The sequence below is a fragment of the Schistocerca piceifrons genome, chromosome 3 (genome assembly GCF_021461385.2).
Source record: "Schistocerca piceifrons isolate TAMUIC-IGC-003096 chromosome 3, iqSchPice1.1, whole genome shotgun sequence".
Classification (NCBI taxonomy): domain Eukaryota; kingdom Metazoa; phylum Arthropoda; class Insecta; order Orthoptera; family Acrididae; genus Schistocerca; species Schistocerca piceifrons.
In genome coordinates, this window is record NC_060140.1 from 145,202,537 (window position 1) to 145,227,634 (window position 25,098).

The 25,098-nt window shown below is 37.1% G+C and overlaps 1 protein-coding gene across 6 annotated transcripts in view; it reads right to left on the reverse strand.

The window, feature by feature from the left end:
- LOC124787664 overlaps positions 1-25,098 on the reverse strand; it is a 124,902-nt gene that overhangs the window by 31,288 nt on the left and 68,516 nt on the right. For all 6 annotated transcript variants that reach the window (XM_047254471.1, XM_047254472.1, XM_047254474.1 and 3 more), the window contains 7 exons: positions 17,662-17,830; positions 17,470-17,574; positions 17,309-17,376; positions 15,084-15,218; positions 14,670-15,000; positions 6,473-6,693; positions 6,240-6,384 (listed from right to left, as the gene is read on the reverse strand). In XM_047254471.1, coding sequence (XP_047110427.1) covers positions 6,240-6,384; positions 6,473-6,693; positions 14,670-15,000; positions 15,084-15,218; positions 17,309-17,376; positions 17,470-17,574; positions 17,662-17,830 — 1,174 coding nt within the window. The remainder of the gene's footprint in view (positions 1-6,239; positions 6,385-6,472; positions 6,694-14,669; positions 15,001-15,083; positions 15,219-17,308; positions 17,377-17,469; positions 17,575-17,661; positions 17,831-25,098) is intronic.

Consider the following 25,098-nt stretch of genomic DNA (forward strand, 5'->3'; position numbering starts at 1 on the left):
CACTGCTGTAACAGCATAATAATACTGTAATAACAGAATGCTCTAGGGTGCAGTGACGCGTTCGCTTTGTTTATTTACTCTATTTTAGTGGGAAGTGAATGTACCCGCACGCCGTAGAATGGTACATAAAATATGACCTTCAGTTGACGTGCTAACACATCTCCCCCTTTTCTTGTCTTTGTCTCACTTGTGAGTCAATAATCGCCACTGGATCGGTTTCCAGTTGTGGCGAGAAGACTATAATTGTCGCAGTGTATCTAGCAGGCTGTGCCGTGTTACGTGTTTTCCACTTGAATAAGCTTTATTGACTAATATTTTACACTACCGTATTTAGTGCAGGTGTGTGTGATACAGTGACTTGATAAAATGTGTGAAAAACGTAAACGTGTTGTTTTAGGACTTCATCAAAAACTTGAAATTATAAAACACTTAAAAAGGGCGAAACTGCGCAAGTGTAGCGCTGATTTATGGTATTGGAAGAACAACAGTTAACGATATAAAACGTGATGCTGATAAAATAGAACAACATGTGTCAACAATGCAGAGCATGGATGGAGATGTGCGAACAAGAAAGACAATGAAACCTGCAAAATATGATGAATTGGACACTGCAATGTACCGATGGTTTATACAAGCAAGAAGTCAGGGGATTCCACTTTCAGGGCCTATAATAATGGCCAAGGCTGTTGAAATGAACAACAAACTTGATGGTGACTCGTCTTTTAAAGCAAGTATCGGATGGCTCGACAAGTTTAAATTTCATCATAGCATTCGCCAACTTGATATCAGTGGAGAAAAACTCAGCGCGGATAGCTCTGTAATTGCTGAGTTCCGGGAACAATTTAGAGAAAAAAAATCGCTGAATTGAATCTTGTTAGGGAGCAAGTTTACAATTGTGATCAAACTGGACTTCATTGGAAGGCTTTACCACAAAAGACATTAGCATCACTCTCTAATAAAGCTGCTCCAGGTTTCAAAGTACAAAAAGATCGCATCACTGCTATGGTTTGCACAAATGCGACTGGCAATCATAGGCTACCCCTACTTGTGATTGGGAAATCAAGAAAACCTCGTGCATCCAAGAATTTGAATGCTCTCCCTGCACAATACTATGCCCAGAAGAGTGCTTGGATGGATCAATCAATTTTTTCTGACTGGTTTCACAAACAATTTGTATCTCAAGTTAGAGCACATTTGGCTGGGGAGTGGGGGGGGGGGGGGGGGGCGGGGGGGGGGGGGGGGGGTGGGGGGGGGGGAGCGCTATTGCTATTATACAATGCCCCAACGCACCCTACTTGTGAAATGAAAAGTGATGACGGCAACATAACATGTCTTTTCCTTCCAGCAAACACAACTTCACTTATACAGACCATGGATCAGGGAATCATCGAAACCATGGAACGTCGTTTATAGAAAAATATTTATCGAAAGTTTGCTCTCATCTGATGAATCAACATCTATAAAACAGTTTTGGAGGTCTTACAGTATTAAGGCTGCCATTTTCAATGTTGCCAGTGCATGGAGTGATTTGTCAGTGTCAAATCTCAAGAACGGCTGGAATAAACTTTGGCCTCAACCTAGAGGTGAAGAATCGGAGGAACCTGAGTGTGTGACAGTTGACGAGATGGTCAATTTGTGCAATAATTTACAAATCAGCACAATTTTGACGTCAGAAGAAGTATCAGAGTGGTTAGAGTGTGACAAAGTGGACGGGGGTTATCAAATTTTGAGTGATGACGAAAATTGTTGCCAGTGTAAGTGCCACCAAAGAAGAAGAAGAAGAAGAAGAAGGGGCTGATGAAGACGAATGTTCAAACCATGAAGAAAAACAAACTATTAGCCATTCAGAGGCCGAAACAATGCTGTCCAAGTGTATAGAATGGTTTGAAAGTCAAGAAGAGGCTAACGCAACGCAGGCACTACTGCTCCGAAAAATACGAAATATTGCCGCAGTGAAAGCTCGAACATCAAAAAGGAAGAAGAAATTGACTGACTATTTCCAAGCTAGATAAATTATTTCATCTATAAGTTTATAGTACAGTACAGTACTGTACATTACGTATTTTGCAACTTTTGCAGCTACTGTGCGGATGTTTTTATCATGTAATAAATAGTTTTATTTGCTATTACAATCGTATTTAATTTGTTTTCGCTCCGAAATATTATTATTTTACTGTGAGAGTGATATGTGTCTATACATAAAATAATTGATTGAGGTTATGTTTTGGAGGAATACAGTGTTTCTGGTATCCACCTATTCACTCAACCGTCACAACCACGGTCCCGAAGATGACGGTTAATCGAGTTTCCAGTATACTTGTAATTCCACAAGCAGTTGACACTAGCCAATAGTGTTTCAAATGAATTGACTGCCTCTGCGCAAAAGATTAATCAAAGCCAAATTTTTTTAGCAACTCGACAAATATAATTTCATTGTTCTGCAAGGCAATTAATGGCCGACTGCCAAAAACCTGGAAATGAAAATCAGAAAAACTAATAACATATTTTAGCCTTCCATAATTACGTGAACATTTTAATTCACTTTATAGCTCCTGGTCACAGAAATCCGCTCTGTTCTTGAGAGCTGTAAACCCAGAGAATACAGCAAAATCACTAAACGTAAACACGGTTCACGTAGAGACTATCCCTCATCCCATTACAATTCAGACTGCTCTGCGCATGCATAAGTCTGGCATCCAGAAAAATGTTTGCAGTTACATCTGTCTGCTTGTTGCTACTGATGATACAGCTTGTGTATAATTACTTTAAGTAGCCAGAAGTGGGAGATGGTACATCTCATACGCAACTCAATTGCACATGCGCAGAAGCCCGCTGGCAACTGCCCAAACGAACTTAATGTTAATCATCGTGACATCACACCCACTGGAAGAAGGTGGTTGTTAAGAAATATTGCGTAGTCTTCATCCTAAGGCATTTGACACATTTTGCTGCTGACAAACGTTTTTGTGTGTGCTGTGTTTTGTTGCGTACTTCCTTTGCAACTGAAGTTCTATTTACTTTTTCCTCTTATTTTTTATTGCTGCAGCATTATATTGCAGTAATGAGCTAAAGTAAAATTCTTTGTTAGAATATCAGTTCTTACCAGTAAAAACTGTTATCATTTAATGAAAACTAAAGCAATTAAAAATTCCAGGAATTCTTAAAAATTTTCGAGCTTTTCCCGGTCTTATCCTGGACGAAAAAATTCCCATGTTTTTCCCAGATTGTATACACCCTATATACAGAACATCAGTAAACATTGTTTCTATTCAATGTGCCTTTTAATAATGACAACATATCCTATCTGCAGTAATCTTTCTGTATCTTCATGTTATACACCAAAAAATACGAGAAAACCAGTTTTATGTTATATTTCACGTAATATTGCCTTCTCCCTCTCTCTCTCTCTCTCTCTCTCTCTCTCTCTTCCCCCCCCCCCCCCCCCCCCCTCCTCCTCGAAGCATCTTTTTCCCTCTCCCTCAGAGCAATTAAGATAGTTTTGACTGATTACAAGCTACTCCACTGGCACAAAAATTATAAAGCATATACACTGAAGAGCCAAAGAAACTGGTACACCTGTCTAATGTCATGTAGTGCCCCCACGAGCACGCAGAAGTGCCACAACATGATGTGGCATGGCCTCGACTATTGCCTGAATCAGTGCTGAAGGGAAATGACATCATAAATCCTGCAGGCCTGTCCATAAATCCATAAGAGTACGAGGGGGTTGAGGTCTCGTCTGAACAACACATTGCAAGACATCCCAGATATGCTCAATAATGTTCATGTCTGGGGAGTCTGGTGGCCAGTGGAAGTGTTTAAACTCAGAAGTGTTCCTGAAGCCACTCTGTAGCAATTCTGGATGTGTCGCATTGTCCTGCTGGAACTGTCCAAGTCTTCCGGAATGGACAATGGACATGAATGGATGTAAGTGATCAGACTGGATGCTTACATATGCACCACCTGTCAGAGTCGCATCTAGACGTTTCAGGGGTCCCATATCACTCCAACTACACATGCCCCACACCATTACAGAGCCTCCATCAGCTTCAACAGTCCCTTTCTGGCATGCAGGGGCCATGGATTCATCAGGTTGTCTCCCTACACATACACATCCATCCGCCTGATACAATTTGAAATGAGACTCATCCAACCAGGGAACATGTTTCCAGTCATCAACAGTCCAGTTGGTGTTGATGGGCCCAGGCAAGGCGTAAAGCTTTGTGTCTTGGAATCATCATGGATCTTTTTCTGGCCGCAGCAATGTCAGAGATTTGATGTTTTACCAGATTCCTGATATTCATGGTACATTCATGAGATGGTCGTACAGGAACATCCCCACTTCATCGCTACCTTAGAGATGTTGTGTCCCATCGCTCGTGTGCCGACTATAACATCACGTTCAAACTCAATTAAATCTTGATAACCTGCCATTGTAGCAGCAGTAACCAATCTAACACCTGCACCAGACTATACCAGTTTCTTTGGTGCTTCAGTGTATATCAGCATATTACAGTATTTTAAGTGTGTATCTGAAACTATATACCCACCTTTTAATTGTCTCAGAGTGAAATAATCTAATTGTGAATGGTTGCTTGGTTTGGATGAGGTAACTAGTACTTCCAAAGTGTGATGAATATTAGCTACTCCACTTGTGACATATGATATGTAGTCTGTATGGGTTTGGAGAAGGCAAGTGAGAAAGTAAATAGGCAGTGAATTATTTTAATACTTTGAAAAATAGTCTGATAAAGAAAAGCTTTCTTCTTCTTTTTGTTCTTCTTTGTCTTCTTCTTATTCTTCTTCCTCCCCATTTCTGCAACTTTTTGAACTGCGCCTACTAACTGAATCTGATTTTACATTTGATGATAGTTTACAAAAATAGTATTCATGCACAAGGCAGAAATAAAATACTTTTCCTTTTGCACAGTTTTCCTACAGAAACTGGAGAAAAACAGAAACTGACAACTTAAGAAAGTGAACATAGATTCCATTCTGTAACTCTTCTGCTACTTAACAGTGCATTATCTTATTGAGTGTTCTAAAAATCTTTCACATAATTACATAAAACATTAACTGAATTTTCAAAATGTTCAAATGGGTGTGAAATCTTATGGGACTTAACTGCTAAGGTCATCAGTCCCTAAGCTTACACATTACTTAACCTAAATTATCCTAAGGACAAACACACACAGCCATGCCCGAGGGATGACTCGAACCTCTGTCGGGATCAGCCGCACAGTCTATGACTGCAGCGCCTTAGACTGCTCGGCTAATCCCGCAAATTCTCCATTGGTGTTTGGCAGAATATAATAATAATAATACAGTTACTAATGTTCTGTAAAATGACATCTATTTGGTCAGAAAATGACTTTCGGCTACTTATGCCATTTACAGGCACTGTGATTAGAGCAGAACCATTAAGAATGACAATTCAGTGACAAAAGGTGAATTGTTGACTTACTGCAATGTTTAAAGATACATTAATTTTGTCCAGTATCTAATTGCCAATTATATTGCAGACAAACAACTATTAACGCTCAAGAGGGCATGCCTTTTTTTGTAACACGAATGGGCAGGTGTACTTTGTACACATGAAAAGAGTAACTGTCTTTACGTTACCCAGATAAACATGTATGAGCAAAATCACAATTTAATTAGTTTAGTTCAATCAAACAATGACAAAATAAACTTACATTATATGAGCTAAATCACTGTTTAATTAAACAATAATAAAATAAACTTTCAGTGTATCACTACTTTGCTGTATACAAGTGTCACCCCACAATAACAACCCACTCAAAGTAGTGATGACTCACTCGAAGTATTAAATAGTGTAGTTGCATCAGATCCCAGCCAGACACTTATTCAATTGCTAATTGTCTCTTAGGGAACTGTCTCACTGTGGGACTGCACCGGTAGCTCGGAATTTGGCTCGTTTTCTTGCATGGATCATAAATTTTTTCTAATCTAGCTCGCTTTTTATTTTATATTACCACTGCACATTTGGCCGCATAACAGCACAATTTATCACTCTGTTAGCTGAAGCAGCAATGAAGGAATAGGTACCAGTTCACAGTTGTAAAACCACAAAGGAATGGTACAAGAGAATATTATTTGTGGTTGATGCACTTTGTACATAGGCATGCCCACTCGAGGGTTAAAATAGTACCGATTTTTTTAAGATCAAACTGAATAAGGTTCTAAGACAGCCTGCTTAATAAAATGACACTACTTACTTGTTTCTTTATAAAATCTTGATTTATTGCACAAAGAGCATTTTCGGAATCACTCAATCTCTGCTGGTGTGCATTTATATTCATTTGTGAATAATTTAATCCAGATTCCCTTTTAAGACCATTGATTAATTTAAACAAATTATCACTGCAATAAAACAATTCAGATTGTATTATCACCACCATCACTGCCATCATCAGCACTAAAACAATAAATAAAATACTTCCATACATACTTTTCAAATAAAATATGTCTTGTCTTCTTAAATGACTGGAAAAAGTTATTCTGCTTCCAAACAGTTTCTTTTTTAATATTTATGACTGCTTCTTTCAATTGCCTCCATGACAGTTTTGTGGAAATGCCCTTGTCAACTGAAATCTGACCTAATATGTTTACAAGTACACTGTGAAACATATCATCTTCCATTGGGTTTTGCAATTGGGTGTGCATGAAAGCCTGAAATGTACATGAACAACTGTTTTATTGTTGAGTCAATAATAAAAAAATCTAGGTTTTCTTAGCCTAACATTGAAATATAACATTTATAAACACGTTGAATAAAAATAACGCGAAATAAGAGAAAGAAAAATAAGAAGAAGCAAATTTTTCCATGACATTGCTAGAACATTGATTACCTGTTATATCAGAATGTATATCAGAAACTACCAGCAATTTAGCTACGAATATGAACTGAATGACACCAAGTGGCACTGTTCACTATTAAGACTGAACTGTAATGGCCTATTTGCTCAGGCCTACTTGCTCTGGACACAAGATGACTTGGTGGCAGGTAAGAATATAAGAAAGCAGTTAAGCAAATTGTTTCAATACTTACTCCAGTCTTCAATCGGAACACTACACTGACCACTGGAGAGCTTGTGGGGTATGTATTCTGAACACTGCTCGCAGCTTGTCACTTTTGTTATTGGCATACTTCAGTAACTCTAATTTTCATATATGTTTATCATAATTTATATTACTTTCATTACATATACAATTAATAAAATCTTCAGGTAATTCTTGGGTGAATGTACAAATTCAAATATCATCATTGTTGTTGTCATCCATTTGATATCCACTGCTGGGTGAAGGCCTTGTCTAGACTTTTCCATGCAACGTGCGTCTGTGATACTCTTGAGTCTTTCTCTAATGACATCTTTTTCACTTTTAATTAAGTCATCATCTCTGTCTTTTCTCATCTGCAGGAATCCAGCAAAGACTTTCCTTTCCCCATCTTCATCCATTCATCTGGATATATGTGCCATCCACTTTCATTCTTCTTCTTCCTCTTCACTTCACCAAATAGTATGGGCACTTGCAGTATATTCAGGACTACTTTTATTCATTCAATTTAAGTTTTATTCCTATCACAATTATATCTTTCACTACAGTTTGTTCCCTGACCCCATTTGTTTCTTATTCTGTAACAACTAATAGCTCTCGAGATTCATCTATCTATTTCCTCACAAGTCACTGAGGACACATTCGTTTCTGAATGGTTATTGTGCTGAAGGTCCACACCCCACAGTAGAGACTCAAAACTGGTTATAGACACTAATACTTTCAAAATTTGCTTAATTAAATTCTTCCATTTGTTATTGAAGTTTATCTGTACTCAAAACAATGTCATCTGCATAAAGAAGGTGGCTCAGACATGTTACATTAGCATTCATTACATTTTCATTTTCCCCATTCAAAGAACTGAAAACTTCCTCTAGGAGAGCTGATTAGTTTTAATGATATGGATTTTCTTTCATTCACTGCATTCAATTCTAAATTCCTTATTTTTCTACTCATGTCTAATGGAGACTGCACCATTGACGTGTACATTCTTCAGTACATTAACAGGTTGAATCAGTTTATTCATTTCTCAATGGCTGTCAGAACAGATGTAGTTGGAAGTGTATATAGCTCTCCCAACATCTACAAATCCAAGAGATAAAGTAGCAATTCATTGCCCTGTTCTTTGTTTGCAAGTTTTCCACTGTTCTATATCCAGCTTGTTTCTTTGTTTGATTGTAATCAACTGTCATTTATGTGTGTATATGGTGATAATTTTAGTGAATCTCTTACGCATTATTAGTTGGAAGCAACAGATTTTTAGTTAACTTAAAAGGAAGGTCAGCGTTGGCCGTAATATTGATGGTTTATTGATAGCAAAATCGATTTTCAATCACATAGTGACAATCTTCAGTGCTGTGGTGTACAAATTAAACTCATAGACACTGGTATCAAGTTATCAGTAACCAAAACTAAGAAGCAATCACAATAACTAATGGGTTATTGCGATTGCTTCTTAGTTTTGGTTACTGATTACTTGATACCAGTGTTTATGAGTTTAATTTGTACACCACAGCACTGAAGATGATCACTATGTGATTGAAAATCGATTTTGCTATCAATGATTGGGGAGGAGAGAAGTTTGTGGCACAACTTGACCAGAAGAAGGGATCGGTTGGTAGGACATGTTCTGAGGCATCAAGGGATCACCAATTTAGTATTGGAGGGCAGCGTGGAGGGTAAAAATCGTAGAGGGAGACCAAGAGATGAATACACTCAGCAGATTCAGAAGGATGTAGGTTGCAGTAGGTACTGGGAGATGAAAAAGCTTGCACAGGATAGAGTAGCATGGAGAGCTGCATCAAACCAGTCTCAGGACTGAAGACCACAACAACAACAACAAACCATCAATATTACGGTCAACGCTGACCTTCCTTTTAATTTAACATATATGGTCGTTGTGCACACAGCACTCCATGGAGTCGCCAATCAATAGATTTTTAGTTTCTAACAGCTTGCATCCCATTTCATGTGAAGTATAACATTTGCACCAGCATCCCAGTTTTGGGGCACTGGTCTGCAGACATACTATCAATAATTTTGTGGTAGTTTCTTTGGTAATGCTTTGCCTCCAGCTAGAACCATTTCTATTCAATCCTCCATGCACTTGCTGGGACTTTTCCTGCCTTCATGCCTCAAATGGTTTTAAATAGTTCACCCGGGATTGCATCTGGAATGACTTTATTTCTTTTATCAGCTATTAGTATTTTGCCTTTTCTCTCTCAAACAACACAAACTAAATAAGTATTGTAATGTTTACACGTTTTCCAGTGCTGCTAGTTACTGTATCATCTGCCATCTTAACTGAGGAAATGTGATGTATAAACAACGTTTCTGTTTTGTCATATTCAAACTCTTACTTTTTTCAATTATTTCTCTAATACAATTTTCGTATTTTACATTGTTTTCTTGAAATTCTTGTGCTCATTGCAATAACTCTCTTGCTTCATTTCATTTCAGAATTTCTTCTCATTTGTTGTGTCTGCAATACCTTTTTCTTTTGGATTCCAATGATTAAATAATTGCCTCTTTAATTTGTAACTGTACAATATTAAGTTTCCAAGATGGCAAAACATGTTGCTTGATTTAATTTAATACACCCCCCCCCCCCTTTCTTGGACAAACACTCATCATCTAAATTTCTGTTTTCCTTTTCTGATGAGTTCATGTTTCTTTCTAGCTTTGTATCTATCTCATTCCATATCCGACAAGTCTATGATCTCCTGAAATCTTTATGTGGTTTAGGACTGTACATCCTGCACAGTTTCTTTACTGTTCGATAAAATACAGTCTATCTCATTTGCTGACTGCCTAGTTCATATGCCACTTGTTTTCTTCTGAAACAAGTTTTAAGGACAAAACAATCTTCAAGAGATATATGACTAATTCCTGCCCTATGACATTTCTGCTGTCATGCAACAGTTTCCCAATGAAAAATCACTCTCTTGTTTTTGCTCTACTTTCACATTCATGTCCTTCATTACCATCCTGTAATGGGATTTTCTGTCATTCATTACTTTCTGGAACTCTTTATAGAAGTCTTCTACCTCTTCATCAGAATGTGAGAATGTTGGTGCAAAGACTTGAATGAACTCCATGGAATATCTTTTGTTTCAACCCCACAGAATATCTTATTTTTAATCAATCTTGCTATTCTGTTGAAAAGTGCTTCAATGCATGAAGGAATGAAGTCTTGGTTACAATAAAGTCTACAACTTAATATCATCACTGCTCTATTCCTTTGTAATGGAACGTACATTGTAATTTTAGTTCTGTTTGGTCTTCTGTAATTTCACTGCTGTGCTGATAGCTGTACTATATCCCATCTGCAGTTAGTGAGTCTGTTTTTGTGCAACACGTAACACATTTAGCCTAGAACAAGCAGACTGACTATCACTGTCTGCACTACGGATTAGTGAGAAGCCTACCCATCTTTTACCCCTGTTAAGCAATCCATCAAAACAGTTACCTAACGAACATCAATAATGTCAGTTGAATGTAAGATATTATTTTATTTTGGTAAGTCACAATATTCAGTTCCACAGATCTATAATAAAAGCTTTACAACATTATGAAAAGAATTGCTACTCACCATGTATAGGAGATGTTGAGCCACAGAAAAATACAAAAGAAACATTTCTAAGAATGTGAGCGTTCAGCCACACACACACACACACACACACACACACACACACACGGGAGAAGCAATCTGGGTGATGGCGATAAGGAGGAGGCTGGGGTGGGGTGGGGGTTGCAGGGTAGGAGTAATATTATCATTATTCAATCCTGGATTTTCCACTGTATAATTAAAACTTACTACATTCTGGCCCAACTTATCACTTTCTTTTACATGTGCAACAATATTCTACAAGTAGTCTATGAGAAAAGTTTATGTAACATTAAAAGGATACAAAAATGGTTTTAATATTTCAAAGAGATCTAAAGGGAAATGTGATGAGTATGTAATTAATGCATGGAAACCAAGTAATAAAGGCACAACATTTTTTGAAAACTTAAGAAGGAGTCTTGTAATGTGACAGACTCATTGCACGAATGAGACTTAACTTTGGTGAGTATGTGCTAATGTTGGTGCATGTTAGTGTGCTGTAAGGATGCATTGGGACAGCAAGCAACAGCAACCCCATAGGAAGCAGGTACTCAGTATACAATGGCAGTAACACAGTGGTTCTAGTAGTCGAAAGTGGATAATGGCTTCTCTCTTGAAGATGAGCAGTATGGCAGTGCAGATGTCATGTAAGGCTCATAGATATAAATGCGGTCACTGCATATAGACAAACATAAAGAAAATTATCTTGAACTTATTATTTTTCACTTCTTACATGCTAAAACACAACAGGAAAGGGAGAAAAAGAAAAGCCTATATTGATCCGCCACCATTCACTGAACAGTGGGTAGCAGAGTGTACATGTGGGAGTGGAAACGGGCCTTGTGTGTAAAATTACAAATATGTTGCAAAAGCTGTGGACACTGAACTGAAAAGACGAGCTCTTGCTAACAAAAGAAACCTCTGTCGAGGTGGTAAATGGCACATATAACATACAAGTGATGCGCCCTGTTTTTATACAGATAGCACTGAGTATGTACTGGTGGGTGACTGTCTGCAATAGCTGAAATTTTGTTTATGGTCCACTAGATAGGGTTATGATTAATGTTCAGAGAACGACATTAGATAACTGAATACCATCACTTTCATATAACTTCAGGGATTTAAGAGTGTGCACCCAGCATTTCCATTCTCACCCTTCAAACACTAACTAAAAAAAAAAAAAAAAATAATAATAATAATAATAATAATAATAATAATCTGCTCTTAACAGCTTATTGGCACGTCATTTAGGAAGCTGGCAGTAGCTCACACCAGCCTCGTGGTAGCAGTTGCTCCTACACACCTGGCACTGCTGCTGAGCGGCCTTAAGCCCATCTCCTGTTCATCCCTAGATGGCAATGGCATTATTTTCACAGCAGCGGGGAACTTTAATTCATCATATGTGGTAGCTCGCACCAACCTTCTGATAGCGGTAGCTCATGCCGGCCAGGCGTTGCAGATGGATGGCCTTACACCCTTCATCTGCTTACTGCTAGATGCTAATGGGTTATTTTCATGCTGGTGGGAGACTTACTTATTCATAGTTCAACCAATTTGCAAGAAATATTTATAAATTATACACACAAACTTCCTCCTGAATCGGTCTACCTTTTAGCGAAAACTGTATCAAAATTTCTACAGTAGTTCCTGAGATTAGCCCAAACATACAGACAGAAACTGTATTGTGTTTGTCTAGATGCCAATAATGTGATTTCCTGCAGAAATAACAGTAGCTACCTCATTAATGTACTGAACCTCTTTTGCACACAATAACACTTAATTTTGTGCCTTGTGGTGGGTCATATCAGCCACAATGAGCGCTGGATATATACTAAGGATACCAACATGATGAATGCAAGCATGTTTTGCATCAGACTGTAGCCTTGCCAATATCAATTTGGAAATGTTGTAAGGTACCACGTGGACACGTAATGAATTCCAAGTAAGAAAACCAATTTAATAAACCAACATAATTTGGGAAAAATATGAGATTTAATAATGATTGTAATATGCTTAGCGATGACAAATCCACAAAGTGAGGAGCAAATATCTGGTCTGGAGAGGAGACAAATTTTGCGAGAATGTGCCAAACTGTGGATGATGATTCCCTGAATAGTTTCATTGTGGGCATGAATCATTTGAGTGAATCTTAACACAGACTAAAGCACCAAAGTTTATTTGTGTACTATCCCGGTGTTGCTGCCTTACTAGAGTGAAAGTTGTGTTGAGTGGAAAAAAGAAAAATTAGTAGTAAATATGTCCCATCAATGATAGGACCATCAGAGACAGAGCATACGTGTACATTGGGAAAGGGCGGAGAAAGGATATTTGCCATGACCTTTTGAAGAAAGGAACTATTATTTCCGAAAATAAGTAGTGCGTCCCTTCCGTAAGTGTATATTAGGAGTGCTATTCATTTTGCCTTCTGGAGGCAAGGACTGGTCAGCAATTCTGTCTCCTAAATAATTGTGTCTTCTGTATTAGTTAGTTCTGAAGAAGGATATGTTCAAATGTTCACCACAGTTTTTAAATTTGTTTATGTGCCTCTCGATCAATCAATATCTCCACTACAAAGTGAGTGGTTAGCTCCGCTCCTTCCATCAATCACAGAATCATAGACATTTAGAATTAAAGTCTTATATGTTACAAATTAAACTCAAACTTATCAGTAATTATAAAACAGTAGATTGCATCACGTGTCAACTAAATACACAATTTGCCCCATCTCATATTTCATAGAGAATTCTGTCCAACAGTTAGATGGTGCAACACTAAATGGTTTGTTTTTCAGCAATAGTGAATGAATAAATGTGTAACAGATATTTACCTATCAGCATAACCTCTTCTAAAGTTAAAGTTTCAAAGATCTATGTCCAGTAGCTGGGGTGGCAGATAATGTACAGCTAAATCAAAGTTATTATGATGTGAAGACACAATGAATATTACAAAAAAATAAATAAAAACCAGCACAGCATGGCTTTTTAAAAATTCCATACAATAGTAATTTCACTTTCATCATAAATGAAAACATAAAATCTACATTCAGTAGTAAAAAGTAAAAGCTGCATACTATATCTGTGTTACCAATGTCCATGTATATCATAAACTGACATCTGCACAGTCACTGGAAGCAAACTAGATTGTGCACCTATCTTCACTTTTGGAATTATTGTATTCCCATACCGTGAAGGTAAGGATAAAACACAAACAGTAACAAGTCAAGTGTAACACCCTTAGAAAATCAACTCAAAAAAAGGGATAACAGTTCACAAAGAAAGTGTCTGAAGGCTACATCATACACTTCTTTTTCTTTACGTTTGTCTTACCTTACAAAATCAATTCTACACATCCTAGAAACAGAACCTCTCTTAGAACTATTCAGATTTGTTCCAAGCTGTCTCTCAGAGTATAGAATACTTTTCACCTAATGAGGCTAACGTATCTGTTTATTATGTGTGTCAACTTTCAGAAAAATGTCTGATCATGGATGAAATTTAAGAAACTATTGACTCATTCTAATTTTCACCAAAACATTTGTTGACAGGTCTTAAAATAATCTGTTTCATGAGACTGTACAAAAGCATTCCTGCTGTCCTGTTTCCATCTATTTTAGTATGCATTTATTCAGAGAGCTCTGACAGTCACAATAAGTGACTGCATAGTGTCGCAGTTATGTCATCCTACAGCCTAACAGTTATCAAATAAACATTGTCTTACAATCTGGTTACAGAACTGAGCTAAACAGTATAATTATATTTTGTTAATTTAGTGTTCCAGACAAGTCAAGCAGAAAATATTGATAGTAACTGTCTGTATCATGCTCCTTACAAGCAGCTTATTATACTGTATCATCACTTGTCTGACATCATAACGAAACAATTCTATCGTGTGCCAACTTTTACAGTAGCCTGTTATTAGTACTTTGTTTAACAAACACAATTTACAGAGTCACTATATTTTTTCAACTTATACAGCTTGTACTTACTGTTCTACACATAACACTGTCATGTTCTCTTTTCAGATATGTTTCAAAATCTTTAAGGAAACACAAAACTTTATTGGGTTCTTCCTTTTCGGAATGAAGTACATGCAAAACAGCATTTATTAACTTCTTTTCCAATTTTATGCAATCCGCCCATTTCTCCGTTTGCAATAACCAGTAATTTACACGATTATATTTTGAATTACACATTGTTAATATGTGCTTCAATTGTTTAACATTAGCAGACATCTGTGACAAAGAAATGAGATCAGTCTTGAAATCTGATATTAAATCTTCAGCTATTTTAATGTTTTTCAATGTAGCCAGTTCCTTCCTGAAATAAAAACAAAACAATTGTTTATAGAAAACTGAATTATCATTTTGTTTGTATTTCTGCATTAGGAATCGTTTGCTTACTTTATGTTTGTTGTTAATAATGTCTTAACACCGTTTCCAATGGCATCTGCCATTGTCATTGTATGAGAAACTGCTGCTTCTTGTCCCTTTAGCAAACACTCGAGGACACCGTTCTTATACAAAGTCGCTGAAAGCCTGTAGACCAATGATAGCAATTATTACATATAATGATTAAAAATGATTCAACTGAAAGAAAACCATGCACAGTATAAGTTAAAGTTCCTCATGTAATTTTTATATATTTTCAACCAGAGATACAAAAGTTATGTATAAAATAACCCACTGTCATTTATTCCATACATTATGCGCAGGATATACTGAAACAATAATTCAGGGATCAAAAATGTCATGCTATCAAATAATATATGCAATTCAGAAGCTGTGTAATGGCAACAGCTTAAAGGATTAAGACGTTTTCCTGAGTTTTACAAGCTGCATAAATTGGCCAACAGAGACAAATTACGTTATAAACTAACCATCTGCCAGCACACTATAAGAACACAAAATACCCATTTCATTTTTCTCCTTTACTTCATTAACTACAACTATGAGAAATTTTGTCACACAAAACTCAATATTGATATGGTTATAATAGAGGGAAACATTCCACGTAGGAAAAATATATCTAAAAACAAAGATGATGTGACTTACCAAACGAAAGTGCTGGCAGGTCAACAGACACACAAACAAACACAAACATACACACAAAATTCAAGCTTTCGCAACAAACTGTTGCCTCATCAGGAAAGAGGGAAAGACGAAAGGATGTGGGTTTTAAGGGAGAGGGTAAGGAGCCATTCCAATCCCGGGAAATCTTTCCGCTCCCGGGATTGGAATGGCTCCTTACCCTCTCCCTTAAAACCCACATCCTTTCGTCTTTCCCTCTCCTTCCCTCTTTCCTGATGAGGCAACAGTTTGTTGCGAAAGCTTGAATTTTGTGTGTATGTTTGTGTTTGTTTGTGTGTCTGTCGACCTGCCAGCACTTTCATTTGGTAAGTCACATCATCTTTGTTTTTATATATAAAACTCAATATTGAATGTACATCACATTTGCTTGGGTTCCTCCACATCTGTTAGTGGGTACAGTACACTGCTTGCATTTGTTGATTTTATTATCAAATACAATGTGACTGTTATAAGTGTTTTTTTTTTTTTTTTTTTTTCTTTTTTAATTTACTAACTGTGCATGATTGTCTTCATACGCTACATGACAACTTCATATGCTAGATGGCATTATTTATCATGAACTTTACATTACTGAATCAGCGGCATCTGTCATGTAACAACAAACAGTGTAACACTCATTTTCCCCATTTGTAACAATGGTCTCACAGTCTGCTACATACAGTAGATAAAACATACGGAAATTAATATATAAGTAATTCCCTTACCTGTCAGCATGAGTGGATTGTTAGTCACAATATGTTGCTAACTTACTTTACAGAAGTAACCTGGAGTCATTATTTCTCTCATTAATGAGTAACTTGATTCCTTCCATGTCCCTGAAGATTAGTCTCCTCCATGATGGGATTTGCAGATAACGATGAATAAACGAATTAATATCAATTATGGTGTAGCAAAGAAAAGCTAATAAACAAATGAGAAATGGCAATCACACCTATAGCTGATCGATACGTGACACATACTCATGGGATTGTCTTTCCTCATTTTTGTATGGTCTTTCTGTTTGGAATGTTATTATCGTACCCAATATCTTTTTTATTTAAAAAAATTGCATCAGAAGCCAGGACATAAATCCCTCAAATTCATTCTAGAATATGTGACATGTTAGAACTAGGGCTAGAAACCTGATCCTTACCTTTTGCTTGCAGTGAGTCATCAATTTTTTTATACCTCACTAAAGAACATTTACTTACTTTGTGCCGTATATAGCACCTTTGTACATTGGAATCTCCAATCAGGCACAACAAAATGAAATGAAAAAAACATTTATTTGTGGCTGCTACAGCACAATAATATGCTATAAATGTCTTGAAAGTACTGAAGTTTGTGATATTAAGGCATGAATGAGATATTGCAAGGTTACTCTCTTCATAAGGAAATAATAGGCATACACCAGTGTTTCATATAGTCAACTACTGCATAGGAAACTCATATAGTAAAACACCTCTCGTTATTAGTGCTACAGTTCTGAATTTTATATGTATTCAACTGACTGGCATCTTCTGCATACTGTTAATTTAAAACTTAAATTTCCATACTACCTTGCTTCAAGTATTCTCTGTTCAACAATAACATTTCTACATCTTTCTGCTCCATTAGTCTTTGCTGCCTGAAATAATAAATTAAGACATCTGTACATTTTCCCGTTCATAAGTGGCAAGCAGCATAAAAAGGATACAAATTTAAAATCTTCAGTACTCACTTCTATAAAATGATTTCTTAGGTGAAAATTAAAAGTTTCAAGAAAACAGTCAATCCTCTCTTTCAATGCTAAAAGCGGTGATTCACACAGATATTGATCCAGTATCTGAAAAAAAAATAGGCTAAATTATTTGCCAGATGATGTACTACAGTTAGCATAAAAATTCTATAAACTTTGACCAAACTGCCTTACAATTCTTCCAGGGACGTTTTTTAACTCATCAATAACTTTGAAATTTGTAATAAATGCATTTTCTAAATTCTCTACATATTTCTCCAATGCCTTTTCATATAATCCCTTGGAGTCTAATTCATTTTGCTCCAGCTGGCTCAGAAACGTTTTTAATTCTTTCAGCTCCTCACTGTACAAAGAAAAACTTATTTAAGAAAGGTTAACTGATGTAGCAGTCATAAAACATAAGAATACAACAAATTTTAAAATTCCCTAAAGAACACAAACTCCTAAATTAGGTTTAATGATTCATAATGGAGCATTACGGAGATGTCATTAAATGATTTCTTGCAGGTAGTTATTATACTGCTTGGCCACCATATTACTGCACTTGACATCACACTGCCCTTACCGGAAGCACATGGTGACATTACAGCAAGTCTAAGGAAAACACATCACACTGTGAATGATATTAAGTTTTTCAGTGTGGCCTCATGAAATCTCATTATGAATGATACACGGTGAGTCGACCAAAGCACCTTCCCTCCCAGGCGCAATAATATTGCAGTCGACTAATCCACAAAGATACTTTTGTCACTATTTACCAAAAAACTTCCAGTATTAATGTTACAGTTTTATAAAATCTTCTTGAAAAGGTGAACAGAATATAGAGCAACCCACAGCCATATGCACTTTTATTATGAAAAGTTGTGTTAACACTGAAAATTTTATTTATCAAGATCAGTAGAGAACAATAACGGCATTAAAGAGAACTGTCATGTCTGAAATACTCTTTTACAAAACTGGCTACAACTTCAAAAAGAAAAAAAGGTGAAAGTCAGATGTCTCAAGATAACATCAAACAAAATCATTAGGCAATGCAAGATAAGTCTGTCCTTATATACACTAATAAATATCTGAAAACAAAGATTCTGTAACTTACCAAACGAAAGCGTTGGTACGTCAATAGAGACAATAACAAACACAAACACACACACAAATTTCAAGCTTTCGCAAACCACGGTTGCTTCATCAGGAAAGAGGGAAGGAGAGGGAAAGACGAAAGGATATGGGTTTTAAGGGAGAGGGTAAGGAGTTATTCCAATCCCGGGAGCGGAAAGACTTACCTTAGGGGGAAAAAAAGGACAGGTATACATTCGCGCGCACACACACCCATCTGCACATATACAGTCTGCTTGTGTCTGTAGATGTGTGTGTGTGTGTGTGTGTGTGTGTGTGTGTGTGTGTGTGTGTGTGTGTGTGTGTGTGCGCGCGCGCGCGCGCGCGAATGTATACCTGTCCTTTTTTCCCACTAAGGTAAGTCTTGCGCTCCCTGGATTGGAATGACTCCTTACCCTATCCCTTAAAACCCATATCCTTTCGTCTTTCCCTCTTTCCTGATGAAGCAACCATGGGTTGCAAAAGCTTGAAATTTGTGTGTGTGTTTGTGTTTGTTACTGTCTCTATCGATGTACCAATGCTTTCGTTTGGTAAGTTACAGAATCTTTGTTTTTAGATATTTTTTTCCCACGTGGAATATTTCCCTCTATTATACTAATAAATATCTGAATATTCTTGATGTACATGTATAACAAATTGAGGAATCAATGAGGAGCTCAGAAATAGTGTGTAAAGGAAAAACAATGCAATGAAAAGCAAATTAACAGTCATTATGCGTAAAGCCTCTGTCACAATGAATTGATGATATTGCCTGTGTAGCAGCAACAGTGGTCTAAATGACATAAGAATTAAAATTAATTCCATGATCATCACAAATGGTAACAATAAAAAGCAATCCCACAGGTTGAGAAAAGAAAGACGGATGGATCCTCCTAAGAGTCTGTGATACTGTAAATATATAGTGCCAAAGTTAACATCATCAGTTCCATTTGGTACAATATGAGTGATGGTGCTACCACTTCGATTATTTGCAACCTATCTGACTTTCTGAAAGGTTTATTTCTTTATCCACAACATTTCACAAATAAGGTGTCAGAAATTTCATTTTATCATAGGAAGAAAGATCACAGTTAGCGACTCTGCAACAAGATCGTTAGATGCACAAACTCGGATAGTGCAAGGATGGGGAAGGAAACTGATTATGTACTTTTCAAAGTAACTATTCGAACATCGGCTTTAATAAATATAGGTCAGCTACAGAAAACCTAAATCAGGATAACACTTTCTGTGTATTCGTCCACTGCAGTGGATAATTTTATTTTCAGTCTATATACACATTCTACTAGCTTTGTAAGGCACGGGGCTTAGCATACTTTGTAGTGGACACTCTTCTACTAGTCTGTGTTTCAGAGCCAGCTGCTGACCGATGTTTGAACTTTCAAGGCATGTGCTAAGAGTTGGTCGTGCAAACATTGTGGCTGAGTGTGACTACTTAGCTTTCAGAATTGTATAAATTTTTTTTTCTAAATGTTCAACATTCCCCGTTGAAAGAGGTTTCTCTAATTTCAAAACGAGTTACAGTCATCCTCATTTTTGGTTTCCTACAGCAATTCACATTTTGCTTGTGCACTAGTTCTAAGTGTTTGCTCTCATTTTTACACTAGTTCACTGTTAGTAATTACCATATTTTACAGACTACAAGATGCACTTTTTTCTTTGAAAAATTGCCTCTAAGATTCAGATGCATCTTGTACTCTGAATTAATATAAAAATGTCCTATGTTTGGTTTAAAATTCCTGCCAGTCCTTTAATGGCTATATATTTGATGCTATGGGAAACCTATCTTTATCTGGCAGCACTGGATTCAACCGGCTGCAGCAGTGGACTCATACAATGGACATGAGTTGCAGGGATTCGCAAGCTTGCTAACACTGTCTCCCTCCTGCCCCACCAACAAAAACCCAGAACACTATCTAGCCTATGATGCGCCATTGCAGTCTACGGTGCCAGTGAACCTGAATTGAAAGCAACTTGTGTTATAGGTAACAGAACAATATTTTTGTCAGTAGCTAGTTTTGTAATGGGGGAAAAAATGGAAGGTGTTCATATAATGAGGGCTGTAAATTGAAAGTAATAGCATTTGCAGAAGAATGTGGAGACAGAGCAGCTGAGCAGCATTTCAGCCCTGGAAAAAAAAAAATTAAAAAATGTTTAAAAGTTACGGTTTTTCTAATACTATGTAGTGTCTTACAGTTCATAAAATTTAATATGCATAATTATTTCAACAATGATAAGGAATTCCAAAGAAAAACCCACTATGGAAGAGATTTTAGGAATTATCAAAAATACTGATATATATGGTATTGAAGAACTTGAAGATGAAAATTTTTCTTCAGTAGCTGACAACAATGATGAACTTACCCAGACAATGGATTATCTCAAGGATGAAGATTTAGGAACATGTATTCGAGAATAAAATTGCTATTTTTACCCCAACAAATATAGAAAAGTGAACTGTTGCACTGGGAGCTTTTAACTACTCACGAGTACAACTGCACTGGGTTACAAAGTTTTGTGTACCTATCATATCAGAAGCTATGATATTTACTAGTGTTTTTTTCCAAATTGAGAGGAAATCTGCATTTTACTGATTATAACAAGAAAGATTCTCAGAATTTAGACATTTTCTGGAAAGTCAGGCCTTTGTTTGATACAGTGAGATCTAGGTGTCAAGCTCTTGAAATGGAACTTCAATTGTGTGTAGATGAGCAGATGATCCCTTTCAAAGGAAAGATCAATGTCAAATAGTTCATGCAAATCACACCAAACAGGTGGGGAGAGGAAGATGCTTTTGTGAGGGAAGTGACATCATGTAAGACTCTCTCATCTTGAAGAGTGCTTCGTCATACAATTGTCTGAGAGAATCAACATTCCATTCCCACAGTTATATTCTGATTTATACTGCAGATTGTGGCACATGTTGGAAAAATGATGCCTGTCGTCTGAGCTCTGATGTCATACTTGGGTCATTCCAGCAACTGGCAGGGAAGATTGAGAAGACTAGCCTTATGCATGGAGTTTCAATGAAACACACAATTTGTAGAATTGTCCTCAGAACTGAACATTGCCCCTTTGTTCTGAGTCAAGTGGAAGGACTGAACCAGAGACTTCAAAGCTTCTGTGACAAGCTAGATTGCGACTTCCTGGACTTGGGCCATAGAGCTGAGAACTGTAGGGGCCCCTAAATGGGTCAGGTGTGCACAATCCATCAGAGGCTGCTACTCAGATAGATGACTGTGTGTGTGGGTTGCAATCGAGGGATTTTTTGTACACTAGGCAACTCTCCATCCAATCACAATAACAGCTGTAGGAAACCCAGAAGTATCAGTGTAAGATTGAAAGAAATCGCTCCCATAGGTGAGAATATTAAAATCCTAATGGTAAACTGCTGAAGCATTCACAACAAAGTGTCAGAGTTTGAAGTACTCATGAAAAACAGCAGAGCTGACATAATACTAGGTACAGATAGCTGGTTGAAACCTGGAATTGATAGCAGTGAGAATTTTGGGGAAAATTTAAGTGTATGTCAAACGGATAGGCAGATGGGAAATAGAGGTTCAGGGATGGGCATAAAATCATAATTGCATCCTTTTATCACCCACCAGACTCATCTTCTGATGCCACCAAAATCTTTAGAGAAAACCACAGTTCAATTGTACATAAGTTCCTAAATCATACTTTAATCATCGGTGGAGACTTAAATCATCCAACAATTGGGAAAATTACAGTTCTGTTAGTGGTGGGCATGACGAGACATCCCGCGAAACATTACTGAAAACCATCTAGAACAGACTGTTAGGAATCCACTCATGGTGGAAATACATTGAATCTAATGGCTATAAATAGACCTGACCCTTTGAAGATGTCCACATCGAAAATTGTCAGTGACCATGACGTAGTTATGGCAACCACGACTACCAAAGTACAAATAAAACAAGCAGACAGATATATATGTTTGGCAAACTAGATAACAAATCTGTGGTGTCCTATCTCAATGAGGAAACTGAAACTTTCAGCATAGGGCAGGAGCACATAGAGGAACTATGGCTCAAGTTTGAAAGAATAGTTGACCATACTCTGGATACATATGTACCCAGCAGAACAGTTCATAAGGGATTGAAACTCCATGGCGTGCAGTAACTGTAAAGAAACTTCTAAAGAAACAGACTCCTGCATAATAGGTGTAGAACAAAGTGTAGAACTATAGATAGAAAGGTGCCGAATGAAACATGTTTGGCTGTCAGGAGAGCAAAGAATGATGCCTTCAATGACTACCATAGCAGAATACTGTCAAACGATATTTCACAAAAACCAAAGACGTTGTGGTAGTATGTAAAGGCTGTAAGTTAGTGTCCAGCCATTCACGAATGAGACAGAAACTGAAATTGAGGGTAGCAAAGCAAAAGCTGAAATGCTTAAGCCTGTTTTCAAATGTTCCCTAACAAAGGAAAGCCCAAAAAAATTGCTCTAATTTAATCCTCGTACAACTAAAAAGATGAATAAAGTAAGTATTAATCACAGTAGTGTTGAGAAACAGCTTAAATCATTAAAATGATCCGGGAGCCCAATAGAATCGCTGTCTGATTCTATACTGAATTTGCAGCTGAGTTAGTCCCTCTTTTAAATATAATCTATCGTAGATCCCTTGAACAATAAACCATGTCCAGTTTCTGGAAAAGAGCACAGATCACATCTGTCTGTAAGATGGGTAGTAGAAATGATCCACAAAACTACCGTCCAATATCCTCGACATCGATTTTTTGTAGAATCTTACAACATATTCTAAGATCATACATAATGAGTTATCTTGAACAGAATGACCTCATTGATGTCAACCAGCACAGATTCTGAAAACATTGATCATGTGAAACCCAACTCGCATTTTTCTCACATGACATACTGAAAACTTTGGACAAGGCAGGCAGGTAGATGTAGTATTTCTTGATTTCCAAAAAGCATTTGACTCAGTGCCACATGTACACTTATTTTCAAAAGTATGATCATATTTTGTGACTGGATTGAGGACTGTTTGGTAGAGAGAACACAGCATGTTATCTTCGATGGAGAGTCATCGTCAGATGTAGTGGTAACATCAGGTGTGCCCAAGGTAAATGTGTTGGGGCCCTTGCTAGTCAAGTTGTATATTAATGACCTTGCAGACAATATTAACAGTAACCTCAGAAATTTTGCTGATGATGCCGTTATTTATAATGAAGTACTACCCAAAAAAAGCTGCATAAATATTCAGTCAGATCTTGTCAAAATTTTGAACTTGCTTTAAATGTTCAGTAACATAAAACTGTGCTCTTTACAAAATGAAAAAAAGTAGTATCCCATGACTACAGTACCAATGAGTCACTGTTGGAATTGGCCAACTCGTACAAATACCTGGGTGCAACACCTTGCAGGATATGAAATGGAATGATCACATAGTCTCAGTTGTGGGTAAAGCAGATGGTGGACTTTGGTTTATTGATAGAATACTGGGGAAGTTCAATCGGTCTACAAAGGAGATTGTTTACAAATCACTCATATGACGGTTCTAGAATAATCCTCAAGTGCGCGGGACCTGTACCAAATGGGACTAACAGGTGATACTGAACGTATACACAGAAGGGCAACATGAATGGCCACATATTTGCTTCGTCTGTGAGAGAGTGTCACATATGTCCTGAAGGAACAGAACTGGAAGACTTGAAGATAGACATAAACTATTCCAAGAAAGTCTGTTCATAAAGTTTCAAGAACAGCTATAAATGATGAGTCTTGGAATATACTACAACACCCTACATATTGTTCACATAGGGATTGTGAGAATAAGATTAGAATAATTACTGCATGCACAGAGGCATTTAAAGGATCATTCTTTCTGCACTCCATATATGAATGGAATAGGAAGAAACCCTAATAACCAGTACAACGGGACATCTCCTCTGCCATGCATTTCACAGTGGTTTGCAGAGTGTATTTGTAGATAATTATTTCAGTACATACTGGATGATCCAGTGGCTACATAATAAGGGCGTTTACGCACTTGAAACTGCTTGAATAAATCAATTTCAGAAACCACCTTTTCAGTGTGATGCAGACAAAGAAAAATGAAGTATGAGGATTCATGCAGGCGTTTATTAGCAATGATAGTGCTGTATCCTCACTAAGTGCTTTGACAAAAGATCAGTGACTTTGCGCTCAAACTTCCAAGGCACTGGAGCCAAGCATACCAAAAGACATTGGGATAAGAATAATAAATCATACGTTGATGTTCTGAAACATGAGGTAGTGAAACTGTACAACATTGCCATGGGTAGTATTGGCAAGTATGACTTTTTATTTCAATTTATTGAACATTTATTCGATCACAAACTCGGTCATAATGCATGTTTACTCACGACACTGATAACACAGGTGTAACCAATTCACGGCTGGAGTATTTGTGTGAGGCGAAATGAATTGGACTTTCTGAAAAAAAGAACTTTGCATCTACTCAATTTTCATCAA